Below are 22935 nucleotides of genomic sequence, written 5' to 3'. Positions count from 1 at the left end.
TACAGGGAAGTGGAGCCGACCATGTTAGTGAGTGAGGGGCACGGAATTCGTCCCCTTGTCCTCTGTGGCCACCCCACCCCTGCCAACACAGACATTTCCACAGTTTTCCTCTCCTTTGCAGTCATGTTGGACACACAGAAGAAACAGCTCTCGCCTACCCAGAAGGACCCAGGTTCAGGTCCTGGGAGGTTGTAGCAACGTGCAGAGATACCGGGGTCTGGACACCGGATCGGCCAGAGGGATTAGTCATGTGCTCTTTGCTTTCCACACGCCATGAGCCACCCCCCACCTGGACCAATGAAGGGCATTAGATGAAAGACTGCTCCTCAGGTAGCCGTCTACTTAAGGATCTGGCTACAGCGGCCATAGCTCCATAGCCTGCAAGCCTCCTTGGCAGACAGAGGGTTCTGTTTTACCAGCTTTACCTCCTTAGACAGACAGTCAGAGTGCTTGTTTTTTTGTTTTGTTTTTGTTTTTCTGAGTTTCCCTTCAGACCTGGGAGCCACTTCGGGGCAGAGCTGTGAGTCCAGGTCCTCTGAGGACACTGGCTTCAGAGCCAGTGTCCACCACCAAAACCTTGGCGTGTGGGAGAGGGAGAGCAGAGACTAGTTCTGGGAGTCTGGTCTCTGGTTATCTCGCACGGCCTTGGCCTCCTCTGACCTCCTGTTACCTGGGGTGGTCCCTGAGGACCAAGCCCAGCTGCCTCTTTCCATGCCCCGGGAGGCTTTTCCGGTTGCAGCAGCCATGGTGGGTAGGGGTATACTGACAACACCCCAGGGACCAGCAGACGCTGCTGTTGCCAAGAGAGCCGCTGTGGGAGTTTGTAACTATTCACCTGGCAGGGAGGACCCAATGCTCAGCAGAAGCTAGCTCCCTCCCGAGCCTCACCCTTTTGGACTATCAGGTAGTAGCCCAGGCTGGACACCTGAGACTTCTGCCCACCACCACACCCTGGAAGGTGGATGGTACAAGCCGTGCCCCCTTACCATCAAGGGCGGGAGAGAACTGAACAAGAGGAGCCTCTCCTCAGGTAGGATGACTCCAAGATGATAAGGTGGAAAGTTCACAGTGTCAAGCACAAACCCTATAGAGATGACCCTGGGAGACGGTGAGCCAGCTTTGAGAGACCCCTCTGTTGATGCAGCTTCCCACCCCAGTTCTCCACACCTTCCTAGGCTACCTTTACACTTCTGTATGGAATGACTGCCCCTGTAAAGCTTTCAGACCTGACCATTACCTCAGCTCAAAACCCCCGGTCAGCCACTACCCAGTGCAGCCCAGATCTCCAAGCAAGCCTCTTCATGTATCTCTTTTCTCTAACCTGTGCCTACATTTTTACCAAAGTTATTTTCCTGTCACACACAGATGTGACTCTGTCATGCCACCGCCCAAACACCTAATCTGGCCCCTTACTACCTTAGGACCCAATGCCCAGACTCAGTGCCTTTGCCCTGAGGACGCCCATATTCCTCGGAATCTTCTCTTGGATTTCCTTAGCACCGCCCTTGATACTCTTAAATCACTATGGCCTGGTCTAGCGGGGTCCTGGGCCTTTGCAACCCTCAGCAACCTTCAGTAATGGTGAGCAACATGAACCAAGCCATCAAATCATCAAGGAACCACCCCATCTCCCATTAGAGAGCTCAAACCACAGCCTCGCCAGGCCCCGGGGTGTAGCACTCCAGTAAGCAAGTTAAGGAGAGAGTCAGAAGGTGGACTCCAGTGCTGGACTGAGCAGCCTCCCAATCTTGATTTAGACTCTTGATAGCTGTGTGGTCTTGGGCAAGTCACTGAACCCCTCTGGGCCTCTTTTCAAATCAGATCATGGGCAGGGAGTAGATGCCAGGCACACCGTAAAGGAATCGCTTTAGTGGAGAGCAGTTAGCTGAATTGGTTACATCGTGGCTCTGCCAGCCAAAGGGGCTCAAAGACAACTTGCAAAAGGCGATAGTCAGCATCCTACCTTTCCAGCAGCCTCCGGGCACTGAGGAGGTGGAGCTGATCCTGCTAGAACCAGCCTCTCTTTCTAGAGCCTGTGGCGCTCAGGGAAAGAGGTTACCACATCTTGATGGAAGGCACTGCCCCTGGGAATGGCTGATGGCAGAGGTTCTGAGAAGATGGGTGACAGGAGAGGCACTAACTGTAGGGATGGTGGCTCCTGGTGGCTGTGGGAACAGGTCTTGCAGGGACCAAGGCACAGAGCAGCTCTGTGAGGAGCTGTTGGCCCCTCAAGGCCCCCACTGGCCCCCCCCTTCATCTGCACATGGGGCGGTACTGGCTCAGGCCAGCTCAAAGCCCAGCAACCAGGCCTTAACCCTTACACTGCCAGCCTGCCGGGGCCTCAACCCTTCCACCTTCCCTGACCCACATTGTCTTTAGTCTGGGAGGGGAGTTGGCTATGGCTTTTCAGAGGACAAAGCCTTTCCTCTTCTCTCTCTCTCTCTCTCTCTCTCTCTCTCTCTCTCTCTCTTTCTCTCTCTCTCTCTTTCTCTCTACACACACACACACACACACACACACACACACACACACACTTCTGAGACATCAACTGGAGACCAGAGAACTTGGCTTCAGCACCTCTGCCAGATTTCACTTCTTTAGTGGGTTCTCTATTTTACTTTTAAACGCTATTATTATATTTTACCACTGTGTATGTGGTGTGTGTGTGTGTGTGTGTGTGTGTGTGTGTGTGTGTGTGTGTGTGTTCAAGAGTAGCACAGCATACGTGCTCAGAGAACAACTTGGAGTAAACTCCCTCCTTCCACCACACAGTTTCCTGGGATCAAACTCAGTTCATTAGGCTGAGCAGCAAGTGTCCTTACCCACTGAGCCATCTTGCCACTCCTCCTCCACTTTCCCTCCAGACATCTCTCAGGAGGACAAACATCTCCTCGGATGCTTCTCAGGGACACTTAGGGGGCAACCAGAGTTCTGGGGGATGAAAACTGCGATGTGCCAGGGCATGGGGCTAAGGGGGGCAGTTCTGTTCCAGAAAGTGTGACCCAATTGTCAGGGTAAGAAAAGCTCCCTCCTCACTACCACACCTGAGTAACCCTAACACGCACAGCCATATGGCAGACCCCGCTGGGCCTAGCAGTGGTCTCATCTGCACAAGGGTTCGATCAAGCTCAGGGCTGTGTGGCCAAGGGGCTTCCACTCCAGTTTCCTCTTGGGCTTTAATTAAATTTATAGAGTCACAGATGACCTGGCGATGGGCCTTCCCAACTCAGGCATTGCCAGGAGAGGCTTTGTGTGTATCTCTCCTGAGATAGGGTTGCCCAGTTACCAAGTGGCTCACTCCAGAACTCTCTGGGGAGCCTGATTATAACTCTCTCAGAAGGGTGGCTGAAGCTTCTTACGTGCAAAAAGGCCCTCACCGACCGGTTACTGCAGTTAGCTACTGCCCTGGCTCCCCCATACTCACTGTGACCATGCCCCCAGTGTCTGCCTTCACCAACCTTCGCGGCCACCCTCAGGTCAAGCACCTCTCAAAGTTTTTACTCACCCCAGACCCCTGCTGGAAACCATGGCCACACACATGTGATGAGCAGACTAGGAAGCCAGACTCAGACTGCACTTCCCGAGACTCAGAGACAGAAGGAGCCTTGAGATCAGAGTAGCAAAGAGAAACACAGTGTCTTTTCCGCCAGCACTGAGATAAGCCTTGCTCTCGCCACAAGTCAGGCACAGAGAAATCACAGACCAGGGGGATGAGAACAGCATGGCAGCTGCCCCTTTGGAGATATCTACAAGGCGGAATGACCAGAAATGATGGCTCTAATGGACTAACGGTTTGTGGCTAAACTGAAGTCCCATTGTTCCTCTTGCCACACTGCACTCTGGGGCAGTAGGCAGAACTCCAGGGAGACTAGCGGGGGTCATGATCACCACACAGACGGAGGCCAGGTCTCATTGTGCAGGAAGGCAAGTTCTAGGCACATCAAGAGCCTTTCCTTCTCAGACAAGTCCATGGTCGGGTTGCCTTGGCCTTGGGGCCAGGAGTCCGTTTCACTGCCAACCTAGACTGAGAACATTGTCACAAACGCTGCAAGTTCAAGCTCAGGGGATGCATCTGCTCTCCTGGCAGGAACAGGTGCTCAAGGGTCCAGCTACAGATGGCCAAGGTGCAGGGGGAATGGACAGCTCCCCCTGGCTGGGACCATGCTCCTTGAGGTAGAAAGGGTCCTGGCCAGACACACTTGGGGTTCCTAAGGTGGGAGGGGAACACTAAATGGTGCCCTGCTTGCCTGACTGTCATATAAGAACACTGCTGTTTTCTTCAGGGGGGATACCTGCTCAGAAAGAAATGGTGGAAGAGCAAAGGTGGGGCTGCCAGATGGGGACCTGAAGGGCAACTAAGCTGGGGCACGGCGGCACAATGGGTCGCTAAGTTCCAGGAAAAGCCAAGCTCCCTCAGTGTAGGGAAGGAGGCAGGATCCTGGCTGTGACAAGGGCTAGAGCAGAAAGCTGAGGCCAACAGGAGGACATTAAGTCACAGAAGGAAGAGATTACAGCTGGCACTGTGTGCCTCATGTTTTCCAAGGCATGGCCTGTAGGTACCCTGAAGCCTAGAGATACAAAAGTGTCCCAGGCAGGCTGTATTTTTGTGATTTAGCCAGGAGTGCACCTGCTATAGCTTAGAACCCATATGGCTCTTTTACCCACAATTCTCTCTCTCTCTCTCTCTCTCTCTCTCTCTCTCTCTCTCTCTCTCTCTCTGTGTGTGTGTGTGTGTGTGTGTGTGTGTGTGTGTGTGTGTATACTTACATATTAAGCAATGAATCAGTCTTATCTGTGGTTCAAGGTACATTTTCTGACAAAGATAAATTACCATGCTTTCTAGCTGCCACTGGAAGAAATTAAAGGGAATTTGCTACCAGTGCAGCAGAAGGCAGTGCTGATACACAGAAGTCTGCTGTGTTCTGCACATCAGCACTCCGGAGGTCAGGGGTGGCTAGCTAGCACTTGCGGGCTCAGCCTCTGGCTCACAGGGTTAATTTAGGGCTCAAGTTCTGGGCCCTTGGCTGGGCCAGGGACGAAGAACTCAGGCCTCCTTTTCAAGGGCAGGATGAATGGGGAAATATGCAAATGGACGCCCTGCCTCCCAAGCTGCAGGGGAGGGCCTGCGGCTGGCAGGCGGGCATCACTCCACTCCGGGCCTGTCACATGAAAGGGTTTGCACTCCTGCTGCTGGCTCCTGCAGCCAGGTCAGGCAGGGGCTGTTCTCACCAGAAAACAAAAATCTCTTTCAGACCAAGGCAAAGTGAAGGCCCCAGCCGGTCCAGGGAATGCTATTGGAGGCTGTTGACGATGACCTACTGAGGGTACACATCCCTGAATTCTGACTTCCCATCCAAAGAAAAGAGCCAGCCTCTTTGGAGAGGGCCCTAGAAGCCTCTGTAGCCACTGAGGAAAGCACAGGGTGGGGTGGGGTGGGGGTGGGGTGTCAGGGTTAGGGCAGTCTTGTTGATCTTGTCCTTTTCAAAAGCAGCAACATCGATGGCTGAGATGGAGAAGACACGTTTGTTTGTTTTGGTTTTGTTTAAGGAGACCTTGATATAACTCTTGTGGTGTTCGTGGTGAATGCCAAAGGAGAGACAGAGGGAAGGAAGCAGGGCTGGAAACAAGAAGAACTTGCAGTGTTGCCACAGAGAGGACCTTAAGGACAGAGGCCGAGGGTCTTCTCCACCATGTGCTTTTGTGGCTTCTCCAGAAGCAGGGTAGATGGGCAGGGAAATGGGAGGAGACATGAGGACAGGTCTGGACCCCCTGACTCTGAATTACAGTCGGAGCTCCACACTAGCAAACAACACCACAAGCAAGATTTCCAACACAACCGGCAATGGCTTAAAGTCTTTCCCCCCCTTTCCTAGCTGTAAAGCTCTACATTTTCTAGCAATATCACCAGAAAAACTTTCACATGGAAAGGACACATACCAATGCCCTGTGTACCCCCAGGGGCCCCTGGTTTCATCTGATCAGTCCAACTTCATTCAAGGCATATATAGATAACACACATACCATGACTCTTCTTTGAGAAGCTCAAACCCAAGCTTCCGGGTGTATCTCACTTTCTGAGCATACCTCTTCCTCTGAACCCTCTGGCTTTGCCTGGGTTAAGGTAACTCAAAGTGGCTAGTCCCGAAATTCTTTTCCACACTGAAGTCCTGGTTTGGCCTGACCTTAAAAGATCCAGGGGAACTCTAAGGCTGCTGAGGGTGGTGATAGTGGCTTGCTATGTCTCTGTCCCCTCACCTCTGATAGCCCAGGGTCACCAAGACCTGTCCTTCAGCCACAGAGTAAATCTTGGGTCCTACAAGCACACATGTGAGGCTCAGAATCCTGCTTCTAAGTGATGCAGCCGGCACCATTTAGCTTGAGGGCACAGCCAAGGCAAGGCGCTAACAGCTCATTCAGGAAGCACGTGAGGGTGAGAGGTGTTACGGGGGTCTTCTACAATCCAAGGCATAGGACCTTGTTGGCTTTGCAGCCCTAAGAAAAGGTCCAGCCCTGGTAGGTAATGGGCCATCTGCCTCCACCCACCTGCCTCCAGTTGTCCTACTTTAGGGTGGGGCCACACAGGACATAAGATGCCAGATGTGTCTACACCTACCCAGGGAGGAGAACCACGAGGCAGAGGAAGAGGAGGAGAGAAGACCCTGTGGGCCCAGGAAATGGAAATTTTACAAGTCATACTCTGCCCTCTGCCTGACCTGCAGCAAGGACACCAGGAACACATATGCCCAAATCCCCAACTAGTCTGCTGGTAAAAGGAAGGCCCCGTACCCAGGCATGGCCAGGCTTAAAAGATGGCAGAGTAGCAGCTGAGTAGGGGTGAGGTGAAGGTTTACCCCAGAAAACCTCCTCCTATCAGCTGAGAGGTATGGTGACCACCACTGAAATTCTCTGCCTGCTAAGCAGGATGTCAGATGTTAGATGGCTTTGTGAGGCCTCAGCTCTGGAAACAGAACAGAGGGGCTGCTACTTCTGAAGCCGTGGTGGTCTCTGCCAGCCTGGATGGTTCCTATCTGATACCCCTAATTCCCATGTTGATAAAGTATGCTCTTTCCACTGACCTGAGAACATCCTGTCTAGCCTCTAAGTACTTCCCTATCTGATCTCACTGGCTGGCCCACATCCTACCTTGCTCCTCTCTCTGTCTCATCTCTGATTGTCCTACCATATAGCCTCAGACTGAACTTTTACTGTTCAGTTTCTGGTTGACCTTAATGTCGACTGGCCTTTCTGTCATTCCTCAGAACCTACTGTCAGTGTTCACACTGCTCTGCAGCTAGAGCTAAGGTAGGAATAGGTGGGCAGGTAGATCTCTCGGGGGAGGGGGTGTCAAAGTCCCAACAGTTCAACGGAGTGGGAGAAATGGGGCTGATAGTAAGCCCAGTCCTACCTACTCCTTCCAGATCCATAGGTGGGACAGATAGTGCAGTTAGTAGGGTTTGCCTATTCAACCAAAGGTTGCTTTTTCTTCCCCCTGCCTCCCCTCCCCATGGTGGCCACCGATCACTGGGTTGGTTCCTGGCTCCAAAGGGTCCCGATCTGGATTTGCTTATCCCAGGTTCTGAAAACTGAGATTCTGATTGTTGTTGGTTTGAAGCCTCAACAGGCAGCCAGCTTGGAATGTAAGCCTGATCGGGCAAAACATAAGCCAGAGTCAGCCACTCCCAACCTTCCACATAAATCCCCTACCTGAATGCTCAGTGTAGGGTGGGGGGGATGAAGGACATTTCTGGGCAGATGGATAGAGTCAGGTGGGTTGTTGGGGATTGGTTCTAATGCTTTGGTTCAATCGGGATCTGTGTGTCCAAAGGCTGAAGGTCCTTGTCCCCAATTGGTTTTTGATTGATCAATAAAGATGCCAATGGCAAATGGCTGGACATGGGGCAGAACACTTAGAGTTTGAGGGTTAGGACGCAGAGAGGAACAGAGCAGAATCACCAGGATGAGGTGGCAGACAGAAGAAGAGAGCTACAGGAGAGCCAACAAGCCATATGAGAACTCGGGTGGGTGGCCATGGCCACTTCCCCGCCCGATTGGGCCTGGGGTAGCAGGGGAAGGTTTAGGAGTGCTCAGCCTTTGAGGTAGCCAAGGCGTTTTAAAAATAAGTGTGTGTGTGTGTGTGTGTGTGTGTGTGTGTGTGTGTGTGTGTGTCTTTCATTCAAGGATCCAAAGATAGCTCCCAGTTGGGTGTGAACGTGCTATCTGCCAGGAGCCAAATCAGTGTAGCAAAAGCTCACCACTACAGTGGGTCTACTTGGAATGAACCAATTCAGGATCTGAGATTATCAATTAGATCTCTGAATAAGGGAGTTCAGTTCAGAATTTCTGTTGCAACATGTGTGGCCTATTCCCACTTCTCACAGACCCCAAGTCTGCCATGAGTCAGGAGAATATTTGGCATTGCTACACCTGGTAAGTGAGTGAGTGGCAGGAATCCATCCCTAGGCAATCTAAGGACAGCTTCCAGGCCAGATCCTGAGGTCCTGGATAGTGAGTGAGAGCTATGGCTAGGTCAAGGTAAGGGGCAAGGACTATCACACCAGGCCATCTACAAAGGCAGGGACTTGACTGGATCTTCCTCTCAGATATGCTAGGCAATGTGCCTAGAACTCCCTGTCTATAGAGAGACGAGATCTTAGAGTTCCAAGGAAGCAAGAGCCCTCCGAGAAATCTCCCTTCTACAAACCATCTATCCGGAAGCTGTGGGACATCCATCCATCCATCCATCCATCCATCCATCCATCCATCCATATTTTCTCCTTCACTTTTGGAGCTCCTGAACATCCCAGCCCTGACAATACCAGGGACCAACCAGAATTTGTCTCTGCAAGGTGAGGCCATTGACTGGAGATTTCTCTCAGCTATGCTGGGTAGAACAGTCAGCTCTCACTTTCCAGTTTTTTATTTATTTATTTATTTATTTATTTATTTATTTATTTATAGACAATATTGTATACCCCAGGCTGGCTTGGAACTTGCTATGTAGTCAAAGCTATCCTTGAATTCCTGATTGCCTTGTGTCTGCATCCCAAGTGCTGGGATTGCAGGCATGAGCTACCACACTCAGCTTTTACCTCAGACACTTCTGTTGCTGATCTCTCCTCATCAGGACCCTCTGACCTGGAATGCTTTTTCTTTTTTCCTCCTTCATTTCCGGTTGTTAGAAACCTGGCTCTCTTCTGGGCTGCAAGTCTGGGGAACCATTCTGACCCTCAGCTTCTACAAGGGGTTTCCCACTTATAATCCTCTGGGCCTCAGAGCTTCGGGCAGTGGGCGGTGATAAGGGCAACACGGCATTGTGGGAAGATTGAAGGGAAGATGGAAGAATCATAGAAACGTGGTGATGGACATACAGTGCGTGCAAGGTGAAACAGAAATGCAGATGATGTGTTTACACTCAGTTCCCTCCTTTCATGCAATGAATTTCTATGTGCCTTCTGTGTGTCAGGCCCTGGCTAGATAAACAGCATGCCCATTACTATACAAAACTTGTTTCTTTTTGCAAACAAGACAGACCTTCTCCTTACTGCCCCATGTACAGAACAGCCCTGAGTTCTATCACATCTTTAACTGAACTGAATTCATCTTCAGGAAGGTCAACTGAAGAGCCCTTAGACTCACAAACCCCAGAGAATCAGCAGGGGCGCAGGATGGCTGGGTTCTGCTGCCCCCTGGTGCCAGCTCTTGCTAATGCAGCCTTATGCCTATGCAGGCTGCCAAGCAGCTAAAAAAAAAAAAAAAAAAAATTCTTCCCACAAGGTAAAGGCTTGAGTGCAAATTCAAACTTTCTTCCTTTGGGAATCATGCCTGAAAAACCTGATTTTCCTGGAGCTTCACCCTCAGACCCAATTTTTAGCTGCCTTTTTGGACTTCATTTGATTGCTCCAGGCCTCATTTCCCTAGTGGAACCTGGAGCTAGGAATGGGATCTAATGGGGCAGGGCTGAGTTAGGCTATGCAGGTTTGCACCTGCTTGTCTGGATCTGTCACATCAGCCTCTTGGAACCACGCCCCACTCCAATAGGGCGTGGTCCAGGTCCCCAGAGCAGGAGTCGGGACTGGAGGTTCATCTCTGTCTCTTTCTGGATACATGTATTCATTATAGCTGCCACTTAGGCTAACCTGGGATTCATGTATTCTTATAACATAACGGTCCCATGCAACACGCCTGGCCTCCAGTCTATTGCTCCTGACTCCACCCAGCCACTGTGTCTAAACGGAGGGTCCTTCTGTGCTCCCTGATAAAAATCCTCTCCTCCAGGACCCATCCAACAACCCAAGTCTTCAAGGCAGAGAACCATGAAGACTTAGCCCCATCACAGTTCTCTCTGCATACCTTCAACAGCTCTGACTTCCTCTGTTTGGTACTTGGTCTACCTGTCTCTTATAAATGCTCCATGTCCTGTGGAAACCACACAGGCATCACTGGTGGGTAAGGTCTGAGATTAAGCAGGTTGGATCTTGTAGAAGAGTTTAGAGCTACACCAGCCTGAAGGAAGGGGTAGCCTTTTAGAAATACATCAAGAGTGCTATCTCTTTCCAGTCCACACACAGGTATCACAGAGATGAGCAGGAGTCCCAACTCACTGATCCCCACCATCCTCTGAGTGCTTGGGATATTTCTTACCAGACTGAGCACACGACTCATGCTGAACTCATATCATTCTCCTTGTTTACAATTCAACATTCAGGCTAGATCTGAAATGGTCTGGTATTGTGCAGCCCAGAGCTCAGGGCTGTCCCTCTTCCAGGTTGCTTTCCCCCCATCTTTCCCTGAGAGCCCTTGAGGTCAACTTTTGTCAGACCAAGGCTTGTTTCCCTAGAGATGCACTGAGTAGCAAAAAGCACATAGACACTGACTCAGGCATATCCTCCTGTTTGACAGAGTGGCAGAAACCTGGTAGCTACACTGGGTTATAAAGTAGATTACAAGGCAGAATTCATTCTTAGGGGTGTGTGTGTGTGTGTGTGTGTGTGTATACGTGTGTGTGTGTATACGTGTGTGTGTGTGTGTACGTGTACATGTGTGTATGTGTATATGGGTGTGTCCGTGTGTGTATGTGTGTGTATATGTGTGTGTGTATGTGTGTGCGTGTGTGTGTGTGTGTGTGTGTGTGTGTGTGTGTGTGTGTGCATGTATACACATTTCTCAGACCCTTCCATCCCAAGAGAAAGTCTGAGATCTAGCAAAGCCCCTAGAAGGGCAGACATATGATCTATAAAGCCCCCCACTTTATCTGGGTTATTGCATCTAAGGAAAGGCACATGTCTGACTCTGCCTTCCAGCAATCAGAGCAGCTTGGCCCTCTGTGGAAGCAGCTGCCACCTATTACAGGAAAAGCTCTGCTTGATTCTCAGAGCCCTTGTTTAACCCTTCAAAGAGGCAGATTCTCCCCTTTCTTATCCAAGCAGGCATGACAGAAACTCAGCCTGACTCAGTGACCATTGTCTACCAGAAGAACTCCCGGTCAGGGGCTTCTCTCACAGCTACTGATGACCCCTATCACCAGTGGCCCTGTAGCCTCCTGACACCTCCATGGAACCACAAAAAGACCAAAGCTTCTGAACCAAAGACCAAAGCTTTGAACCCATGCTGGGTGGAGTTCTTCCTGGAGTAGAACAAAGAGGACCAAGTACTGGAAAGAGGCCCATAGGCCATTTTGTCATGTAGGCAATAAATAGCGTCTGTTACCACCATCACCACCACCATCGTCATCATCACCACCAACAGAATCATTATTATTTTGATTACCCATGACCCCAGTTCTAGCCTGTCCTTGCCTGTTGGGCACATAACAAGACCAGAGTGGCCCTGAGCAACCTGTCACCAGACGCTGGCATACGGAAGGAGCTTAGGGAGCTGAAGGGATTAGAGAGGCCTTAGTCTCTCTCCCCAGCTCAGGAGAACTGTGTCCCTGTTGCCTAACTCAGGACAATTGTGGGGGCAGGGAAAATAATTACCTGGCCCACCATCCCCTCAGGTTCAGACATGATATAGCCAAGCACGCGGCATGGGTTGATCAGCTAAAATTTGAGATCAAATTCCAATCTGTTAAGTGTTATCCATATGGCACTGGGAAAGTCAGTTTTTTAATCTCAACAATAAAAGAGGTCCCATCAACCTACTAGGTTTCACAGTGAATATTAAAGAGCAAAGTAACACATGAAAACACATGATTCCCACAAAGAATCAACCTCTGCCCTTCCTTTAGCTCAGAAACAACTTTGTCACCACCTCTGGTGGTGCTGTCTGAATACCAGATAAGAAATACTAGCACAAGGAGAGCATTTGCCCTGGGCTAGGCCAAGCATTTTTCGTGTAAATTATCAGGCTTATTCTGCACAGAGCTGGGGCCAAGGTTGGGATGGAAACCCTTTAGAGGTATTAGCTGGAGACGTGGAGAGGCCAGTGCAGAGAAGTAGTATTGGTAAGGGGGTGGGCCTGTTGGGAGAGTCCAGGTATGGGTGTAGGAATTTGGGGAAACTACCAAACAAGGATTTATCAGGAGTCCCATAGTTTCCTAAGAGGGTGCAGAGATGAGCAAACAGGGTAAGCCAGGGGAAGTAACCAGACAGTCTTGTCCTCTGGCTAAAGGGCAGCAGGAACCGGTAGTGAGAAAGGTTCTGGCTCGAATCAGGAAGCCCGGGCCGGCTCTGACATACAATTCACCTACCAAGAGACCTTGTGGGCAACATAACTTAGGTTTTAGTCTCTGGAGATGGACACAGACACAGAAAGTCTGCCCTTCCCTTGGCACTGGGCCTAATCTGATCACCGGTTCTCACCACAAGGAGAAAGGAGCTTGAGAACTGAAGGGAGATTATGGGGGTCTCAGCTAGCAAGGCCCTTCCTCGGGACTGACCCAGCTGCTTTCCCAACGCCGCCTATGGGTCCCCACCAGAATTAGGGGGCGGCTCGGGGACCTTGAAGAGACTGCTCAGCAGCCGCAGCAAGGGCTCCGCAAGGTGGGGATGTCACACCCGCACCCTGGGCCGAGATACTACAGCTTCCTGGAGATGGAAGTCAGGATCGGACCGGGACTTACCGGCAAACAGCCAGAGGGAACCCCCCGACACCAAGAAGAAGGTCAGCATGTCGGTGAGCGGGCCCAGCCCGGGTCGCACTGCTTCCCAGGCCCGCAACCCCGCAGCCCCAGAGCCACCGCCGCTGCCGCCGCCGCCGGGTATTTTTAGCCCCCGCCTCCCCGCGCCGCTGCGGAGACCCGGCGGGAGGGGGAGGGCGCAGCGCGCGCTCCTCACGGAACCCGACTCCCAGCCCCGCAGCGCGGCCGGGACTCCTGGGCACAGAGACAGCGGCATCCGAACCGCCGAGCCCGCCTGGGGGAGGGGCTGGCCGCCCGCCACGCAACGTTCTGGGGGAAACGGGCTGGAGAAAGGGGCTCACGGGCGCACAGCCGCTGCTACCTCAACCCTCCACCTACGAACGACCCTTACCTCCGCACGATCGGCCTCCGGGGTTTTATGGCTAGGCAGGTTCAAATGGCAGCGGGGGTCCAGGGCTTCTGTCCCAGAGAGTGCACATGCTGAAGGGCCGCATCCTGGCTGACTCAGACGCCCCCTAGGACCTGATTTTGTAGTCGCTAGGAGTCACATCTGCAAACCCAAGAAGGAAGGGAGTGATGGGGGCTGGGGGGTGGGGGGGTGGTTATCTAGGTGAGGCTAGATTGGATAATACCCAGATTTAATAAGAATGCTCAAGGTCAGTTTGGAGGCCACACAAGGTCACGGGAAGACTCACCAGCTGCCATGTCCCTAGGCATGTCACATGAAGCCACAGGCAGCCACATGGAATCACAGGTGTCTCCCAAGGACACAGGCAGTGATGGTTATGTGCAGTACACGAGAGTTCAAGTTCCTCTTAGCTGTGATAAATGGCCGTACAGCCAGCAAGTTACGTTGCTGAACTGAACCGGTGGAATCCCTTTGTCTAGGAACAAAAGGAGGAAGCCTGACTCTGCGATTTTCCAAAAGAATAAAGGTAGGTATTCTGATGGACATCTTCAAGTGGATTTCACCAAGGTCCCCTTATTCTTCAAGCATTCAGGACTGTCTAGGCTTCCAGCACCGAGGACAGCGCTCAAGCAGCTCGGACCTCTCTACTGGCAGGGAGGCACTGGTTAACACTAGGCCAGGAGTAAGAGGGCGAGAAACCAGACATCAGAGATCAGGAAGCAAGGGGTGGATAGGTCAGATTGCTTGCTCTCTGTGCACTTGAACTCATAGCTGGGCTGCAATTCTCCCTCTCTCTCTATCTCTGTCTCTGTCTCTGTGTGTGTGTGTGTGTGCGCGCGCGCACGCGCGCATGTGTGTGTGTTTGTGTGTGCTTGTGTGTGCATGTGTCTCTTGTGTGTTTGTGTGTGTCTGTGTGTTTGTGAGTGTGTGTCTATGTGTGTGTATCTGTATATGTCTGGGTGTATCTGTCTGTGTGTCTCTCTATGTGTTGGGGGAGGAAGGGGGTGGTCATGCATCTTTAGTATTGGTATGTGTGTCTAGGCATATCTGTGTGAACCTTAGATACGTACAGTCTGCAGAAACATCTACAGTGAGTCTCTACAATAGATCATTCTTTCTCATTACAAGAACCGGGTCTTGGGAAGGCTGCACTTGCTTGAATCCTTCCTGGCAAGGGAAGGATTTTTTTTTTTCTGGAATCTAAAACTTGGCAGACACCTCTTTGAGAGGATCACAGAGGTTATGTGGCAGGACTGTTCCCACTGGGTGACACAGCAACCTGAAATCTCTCCTTTACTCCCAGCATCAGTGGAAAACTAATACAGAAGGCCTGCTCAGGTGGTGACCCAGTCAGGGGAAACTTCTAGGCAGAAGGAATAGGTAGTCTCAAGTCAGACTGACCTAGGGAGTTGACTAGAATATTATTACATTTATTTTTTAAAAATAATGAAACCATAAACAGGGTTTATCCCATTGCAATTTCTGATCGTATGCCCTGTAGGGCCTCTTCCTTCTAGCGCCTTCGGCTCTGCATTCTGTCAATATCCACTTCACATTCATAGACAGGACATCCCCTTATCAGATGCCCTTGCTTCTCTATTATCTGTACACAGGACTCTGCTCTGAACAGAGCAGGGGTCCTAGGAGGCTAGCAGCAGGCTCTGGGGCCAGTCCTCTGCGGCACCAAGCTGCAGGAACATCCAGGCTCCTAGGTGCCTCTGGCAGCCTCTTCTCCAGAGTGATGTCATGGGACACATTTAGCCTGGCCTCCTGCAGAATGCTGCATCCAGTTACTCTTCCTATAGATGTCTCTGTTTCTTGCGAGTATTACAGTTTAAAACTCTGCGCTGGCGCCGGGCTGATGACAACTTAACCGAGTGGGGTTCTGTTTTCCTATGAGCACTACTTGGCTTCTCTTGAGGGACAGAGACAGGAAGACGCTGGGCTGGCTATGGGATCATGGCCAGGTCTCTTTTCACTCTACTGTCCCTTCCACTGAGTCATAGCGCTGCTGTTTTCTGTACCGAGTTACCCAGGGCCTCTTCCTCCTCGGAGGTCTCCATTATGAACCAGGCAGCTGTGACTCTGAGACCTCTAGACTGCATGGGTCAGGCAACCTTGGAACACAGCGAGAGAGAAACCAGCGTCCGGAGATGTCCCAGCAAGGTGGGATGGGGATTTTTTTTTCTTTTTTTCGGAGCTGGGGACCAAACCCAGGGCCTTGCGCTTGCTAGGCAAGCGCTCTACCGCTGAGCTAAATCCCCAACCCTGGGATGGGGATTTTACATCAAGTCATGTGATAGCTGTGGTCTCCTAGCTCCCATTTATTCACTCTTTAAGCTACTATGTGTTCTCTGCCCTCTTCTGGTAGGAGCTGGGGTGTGGGCAGGCCAGTTAGAAGCAGCAATAGCAGCAGTCTAGTATGGTAAGTCTGGAAACAGAAGGGTGGTCCTACCCTAACCCTGGGACGATCTCCTGGGGGTTGAAGCATTCCTATTGGACCTCCAGCCCTAGTGTAAATGATATCCCTGGAGAAGGTTCATATGTTGAAGGCTTGATCCCTAGGTGGCGCTGTTACTGAGAGGCAACTAGACAGCGACCATGCTAATTTCATCAGTAGAGTACTCCCTTGGTGAGTTCGTCGCTGAGTGGGCTGCAGAGATGGGAGACCTGGGTGAAGCAAGTAGGCAAGGAAGGCGTGGCTTTGAAGGGTGCGTCTTCTCCCTAGCTCTTTCCTCTCATCCTCTCTGCTTTCAGATGAGCGGCTCTGCGTCCTCCCCACCATAAAGCTCTTCCTCTCTGCAGGTCCAGAAACCGCCAAGCAACTGTGGACTGAGACCTTTGAAACTATGATCCAAGATAAAACTTTAAGTTGATATTTCTAAGGCATTTTGTCGAGAGTGGCAGAAAGTTGACCAACACATCAGCCATCAAGGTTGATCAAAGGATAACAGTCTAAATGCTGCCCTGATTTCGTCATTGCGTGAAGCCCAGGGGAAGTCTCTACCCTTTCTGTCTCAGTGGATGCAAGTAAATATTGAACTAGAGGATTCTGGTTGAGCATAGGTCTAAACCAGCCTCCATCTACCCCCTGTCCGTCTGCTAATGGCCATGAGAAATAGCCCAAGACGGATGGGTTCACATGATCTTACATGTAGAGCAACTGAGCTATGGCCCTTTGGTATTTGTAAGTCTGTAACATGTTTTAAGTCTGGGGGATGGGACCCATGGCTTCCATTGCTAGGCCAAGTGATGCATTACGAAGAGTTATTATTAGTTAGCCCTGCCAGTTTTGAACATATTTTCAGAATTCTCCACATTGGAAGTACCTCTTTCTTCCGGGACCCAGAAAACTCGTTTTTCCAGCCTTCCTCGAATCTAAGTGTAGGTAAGTGAATTAGGCTGTGCCAATGAGATATGTCTTCATGGACCTCTGATCCAAAAGTTAGAGATGAGTTGGAGAAAATCCTGTCCAATTGCACCCATCTTGCTGGCATCGGGAAAGTAGCAGAAGCATGGATGGTGGGTGACTATGAGAGCTGTTCTTGGAGATTTAAGGCTCTTTTTTGAACCTCTCATAAATGCTGTGAGTTATGCAACTTCTCAGTATGCTCTTTTTATGCTAAGAAGAATCCATACGGATTTGGTGGTGTTTATGGCCAAGAACTCGGATGGCCTACTTTCCCATTGCTCGAGGACTTTTCAGCCCTTGGAAACTTGTGGCTATGGGGCTCAGCATACAGCATGGCCCATATCTTGCCCCTAATGGATGCCTACACTATGGGGAATGGAGATTCTGGCTAATGAGGCTTGATGAGCTGGAAGGGGTCTAAGCTATAGCCCTGGGTGGCTTGAAACTCACTATGTAAGACAGATTAGTCTCACAGCGACTCACCTGCCTCTGTCTCTCCAGTGCTGGGCACTGCAAGTGTGTGCCCATGCTTGGCTCTGGGCTGAACTCTTGAGACTCAGTAAAGAGTCTACTCAGAAGAGCTACCCCATCTACAGTAAAGACTTTGAAGATAAGAAACAACAGCTAAAGAAATGTAATGTCCAATTCACGTCCTCTAGCGGGCTTCCTCTCACTTAGTAAAATTGTTCATTGCAGGATGGAGAGACAGTACCATGCTTTGCCTGGGAGCCCATACTGCTCTTGTAGGAGACCTGGATTTAGTTGCCAGCACCCATGTCATGCAGCTGTTGCCTATAACGCCTGCTCCAGGGGTTCTGATGCCCTCTTCTGGCCTCTGCAGGCACTGCAGTCACAGAAATACAAAGTAGAAGTAAATAAAGACAATTTAAACCTTGTCTAATGTAGACATTTTGGGGAAATACAGAAACGTATACAGTAAGGTTACCCATGGGCTGGTGAGATGGATTATGTTTGCTGCCTAACATGATGACCTTAGTTTAACTCCCTGAACTCTGATGGGTGGATGGACACCCCCAGGTTACTCTATATGTACACCATAGCACAAGACACTCCCCCATACACACATAAATAAGTGTATTTTTTTTTTTCGGAGCTGGGGACTGAACCCAGGGCCTTGCGTTTGCTAGGCAAGCGCTCTACCACTGAGCTAAATCCCCAACCCCATAAGTGTATTTTTTTAGTTAAAAAATAGTTCCTTGGTCAAAAAGAGTAATAGTAGAAACAGCTAAAGAAGCTCTCACTTTGGAGACCTGCTATTGCCCAGATGTCACACGAGGATTCTTTTAGTTCGAAACTCTTTAATGGGCTGAACAGACAAACATAGTTAAAGAGATTTTTTAAAAGACCATTAAATGACTGAGGAGTTTCTGAGAGTTTTTTTCATAAGCACAGGAAGATAAATCAACCCCCTCGTAGGTTTTCTTGTGTCTACCACCCCAGGGGTGAACAGGGGTCAAACCACTCATTCCCTCACGTTCCCAAGAAGGCTTCTATGCCTGTGTCTCTGGATATACAAGGTTGGGTTTGTTGAAAAACAAAGTACAATGTAAAGACATTGAAAAGGAAGTTGAAGAAAAAATTAGATGAATGTTGTATCGGCTGGGGATGGGGAAAGTCTTTCTATGTAGAAACCACAAAGGAAAAGGTTGGTAAACTTAAAGTTCTGACACATGCAAATCTAAAAGATCTGCATGCTAAAACCACCATCGAAAAACTAAAAGAGGAACGTACACCATTCTGCAACAAAGGATTTGATGTGTAACTCAAACCAATCAGAGACAGATGTCAGGCACACATACAAAGAGAGACAGAGAGACAGACAGAGAGAGAGAGAGAGAGAGAGAGAGGAAGGGAAGGAGGGAGGAAACAAGAGGGGAGAGAGGGAGAGGGAAAAGGAGAAGCTACAGATGTAGATGGATGAGTCAAGGATAAGAAATGTTTCTCTTTTTGGCATGTTTGGTACTTCCTGACTGCCTATGGAGGGGAGACACGAGGACGCTGCCAGGGTGGTCTCATCTCCTTTCTCTAGAAAGTACGGCCTAAGATTCTCCTCCCTCTAAACCTCACGGCCACATCTTTGATCCCCGAGAGAGGATCCCTGTCTACCCTGAAGCCCTACTGAAGGAGAGTTCTAGCCACTAACTTTAGTCATTCTATTTTGTCCTCTTATGGTTCCATTTCTGCCTCCTTAACGTCACTCTCCTGACTCCCTCTCTTTATCTGCCTTGTATTCCAGGGATATCAGGAATGGTTGATAGACAACTTTATGACAATAGACTGAAGTCACCCCTCCAACAACATCAGGGATAGGACAGATAACCCACCAAATGGTAGCGTTTATCTATGATGGCGAGGCCCTGCCATGAAGCAGGAGCAGATATCTTTAGGGATGACCGTGATAACAATTTCTTCAGATTGCCTCAAAGAACCAGAGCTGAGATAATGGTCTTTACCAGGATTTCTTAATTACGCATACAACTTGACCATAACCCAGTTCTATTTCAACTTACCATCATGCCAACACTCCAAAGACAAACTCTTCCCAAGACAGCCACTTAGATTAGGCTCCTTTTCTTTGTCATTCACTGATACTCATCTCTCTGGCTTTAAAACTCCAGGAGGGGGCACGGGATGCAGTAGATTGGCCTCAAACTTGGCATGTAGCCCAGGGTGACCTTGAATCTCCATCCTCCTGTCTCTACTCCCTAAGTTCAGGGATGGCAGGCATCCACCATCACGCCAAGTCTGCACAGTGCTGGGAAGAGACCTGGGGCTTTATGTTTGTTGGACAAGCGCTCTACCAATTGAACTACACGTCCCCAGTCCAACCTATCTCTCTAATGCATGTATTGGAATGGGGAGCTGAGTTTAGGCTGTTGAGATTCCCAGAACTGGGACTTTTTGTGCAAAACTCCAATAATACCATCACCTATTGTGTCTGCTGAAGACCTGGGCTATTTTTCTGAGGAGCCAGTGAGACATCAATCTATCTCAGCCCAAGTTAGGCCAGATGTATCCCAGCAATAAATCAGAGATCATAAGATAATGGGGGTATCTGAGGACCCGATGTCCTAAACACCACTTAGCAAACCACATTACAAAGTTCTTACCCACTGAGGACCAGTGCTTTTGCTTAGGCCTTAGCACAAAGCAAGAAAAATCAGGATTATATGCACATAACTAGTCATTGCCACCACCACCCATGGATCCTGCAGTCTCTAGGAATTTGCCCAAGACCCCATGTTCCATTGTACCATTAAAGGCTCACAGAGAATGACAGTTGGAGACAGGGCTGGGGATGGTCACCTCCAGAGTAGCTCATGTCTGCCTAGGAACAAGAAATGGAGGGAGAGAAAGAAAAGACAGGGAGATCCTCTTAGGATGGAAGGAGGAACTTATGGAGGCCCAGGGAGATCAAACAGATTTTTTTTTTTTTTTTTTGGAGCTGAGGACCGAACCCAGGCCCTTGCGCTTGCTAGGCAAGCGCTCTACCACTGAGCTAAATCCCCAACCCCACAAACAGAATTCTTAAGAGAGTGGTGCATCCCCTGGACCTGGAAGGAGCACCCAATTCTCAGAGCTCTCTTGAGGAACTGAGAGAGAAAAGGTGTACTCCGCTTCCTGGCTCCTGGCCAGGGGAGTACTGAGCAGTCTGTCTAAGAGAAAGAAACAATATCAGAATACTTGGTCTAGGGAACTGCTCTCTCTCTCTCTCTCTCTCTCTCTCTCTCTCTCTCTCTCTGTCTCTGTCTCTGTCTCTCTCTCTCTCTCTCTCTCTCTGTCTCTGTCTCTGTCTCTGTCTCTGTCTCTCTCTCTCTCTCTCTCTGTCTCTCTCTCTCTCTCTCTCTCTCTCTCCTCCTAAAATGAGGAATAGAAACTTTTTTTAATGGGAAAATGGAGAAAGCAAGAGCTAATTGTTTGCAAAGAGGAGTGGGAACGTCGGGAGCCACCGTGTTGAGTAGAGGGGATAAAGAGCACCTCAGCCACCTCTAATCTATTTTTAGGCCCTGGTTCTGGGAGGGGGTGAACCCCAGAAAGGATGAAAGAGAATGTCTCTTGTATTTGTAGAAACACCAGGATCAACCACAAGTGCTCAGCCATGACACAATAGGGGTGAAGCCACCCAAAATATCAGTTCATGCTATATGTCAGTCCCATGCAAAGTCATTTCAAAAAAAGAAAAAAAAAAAAAAAACCAAAAAAAAAAAAAAAAACCAAAATCTGCACATTAAAAAACACCCAAACATGGAAGTGGCAACGGAATGTTGACCATTTGGGGTAGACTGCCAGGAGATCCATGCTGTACGAGAGTTTGCAGGGTGAATTCCCAGCAGCAGCAGGGTCAGGAGTGAAACAGCAACATCTGTGGAGAGTCAAATTGAAAGCCACAGGGCCACCCCACCCCCTCAGTCACCTCTGTCACTCACTGTGCAGGCCCGTACGTCACTCAGACATCTGGCATTGGTAAAGAAAAAGTTGGTGCTATAGAGTTGCTTAAGGAAGGAGAAATCACAAGGCAGATATGAACCGCAAGAGGACCTAGGAACCATTCTGCTGAGGAAGTGCTTCCTATGTCAGAATCAGCAAAGGCCCGCCAGATAGGGAGAGACTAATCATTCACTTTACATCCCTAGGAAAGACCATGAAGGGTGATGTTAGAGAATGGGGTACCGACCAACTAAAATATTAAGCTTTATAAGCTACTGCAGTTCATGCCTACCATCCCAGTGGGAAGCTTAGGTAGAGAATAGAGAGTCCGAGCTAGCCTGGGCTATACATACACACCCTGGAACCTGTCTATCTCTATACATCTGTATATGTAGAGCATTACAAAGGTGCCGATTCTCTCCAAAGCCGTGTTTATATTTTACTTTGTTCTCTTTTTTGAGCTTAACAAAATGAGTTTAGATTTTATTTGTCAGGAAATTTGCCACTGGAAAGAGGGTTCTGCAGTTAAAAGTACTGGCTGCTCTTACAGAGGACTTGAGTTTGATTCACATCACACACACACACACACACACACACACTCATACTCATGCACACACACATATACTCATACTCACACACACACACATGCATACCACACACATACTCATACTCATACACACACACACACACACACACACACACACACACACACAGGCTCAAACTATCTCTAACAGTACATCTGGGCACCAGGCACAGATGTAGTAGTACAGATAGACAGACAGACAGACAGTAAAAGAAGCCATCTAGGCTAGAAACACAGCTCAGTTGATAGACTATTTATAGAGAATGTGTGAAAACCCAGGTTTGATTCCCAGTACCAAATAAATAAACTAGGCTGTGATGGCTGGCTCATGCTCACTATAGAATTTGGGAGGTAGAGTCAAGAGAATCAGAAGTTCAAGGTCATTGCTGGATATGTAGAAAATTCCAGGGCAGCCTGGGCTACGTGAGATCCTATCTTGTACAAAAGTAAAAGAAATACAACGTCAAAATTTAAAAACTAAATAAATTGACTAAGCAAAACAGAAAAGATAAAATGCAAATGGCTAGTAAGTACTAGTTAGCCCCACAAGTAATACAAGAAAATGCCAATAAAAACAAAAAGAAAGGGCTGGAGAGATGGCTCAGCGGTTAAGCGCACTGACTGCTCTTCCAGAGGTCCTGAGTTCAATTCCCAGCAACCACATGGTGGCTCACAACCATCTGTAATGGGATTCAATGCCCTCTTCTGGTGTGTCTGAGGACAGTGTACTCACATATATAAAATAATAAATAAATAAATCTTTAAAAACAAAACAAAACAAACAAACAAACAAACAAACAAAAAACAAAAAAGAAAACTAAATGCAGTAATTCACATGCAATCCCAGCACTTGGGAGGTAGAGGTAAGATCAGGAGTTTGAAGTCATCTTTAGCTGTATGGCAAGTTCAAAGCTAGCTGAGACCCTGTCTTTTTTTTTTTTTTTTTTTTTTTTTTCTTTCGGAGCTGGGGACCAAACCCAGGGCCTTGCACTTGCTAGGCAAGC

At 49.3% G+C, this 22935-nt stretch overlaps 1 protein-coding gene across 1 annotated transcript in view; it reads right to left on the bottom strand.

Moving 5' to 3' along the window:
* The window catches only part of Acsl6 (acyl-CoA synthetase long chain family member 6), a 58259-nt gene extending 45060 nt beyond the window's left edge, over positions 1-13199 (bottom strand). The window contains exon 1 of the mRNA XM_032911845.1: positions 13061-13199. Coding sequence (XP_032767736.1) covers positions 13061-13109 — 49 coding nt within the window. The 5' untranslated portion in view covers positions 13110-13199. The remainder of the gene's footprint in view (positions 1-13060) is intronic.
* Positions 13200-22935: the final 9736 nt, after the last annotated feature.

Source organism: Rattus rattus, chromosome 9 (genome assembly GCF_011064425.1).
Source record: "Rattus rattus isolate New Zealand chromosome 9, Rrattus_CSIRO_v1, whole genome shotgun sequence".
Lineage (NCBI taxonomy): Eukaryota > Metazoa > Chordata > Mammalia > Rodentia > Muridae > Rattus > Rattus rattus.
Note: the sequence above shows the minus strand (reverse complement) of the source record. Positions and strands in the feature narration are given on the sequence as shown.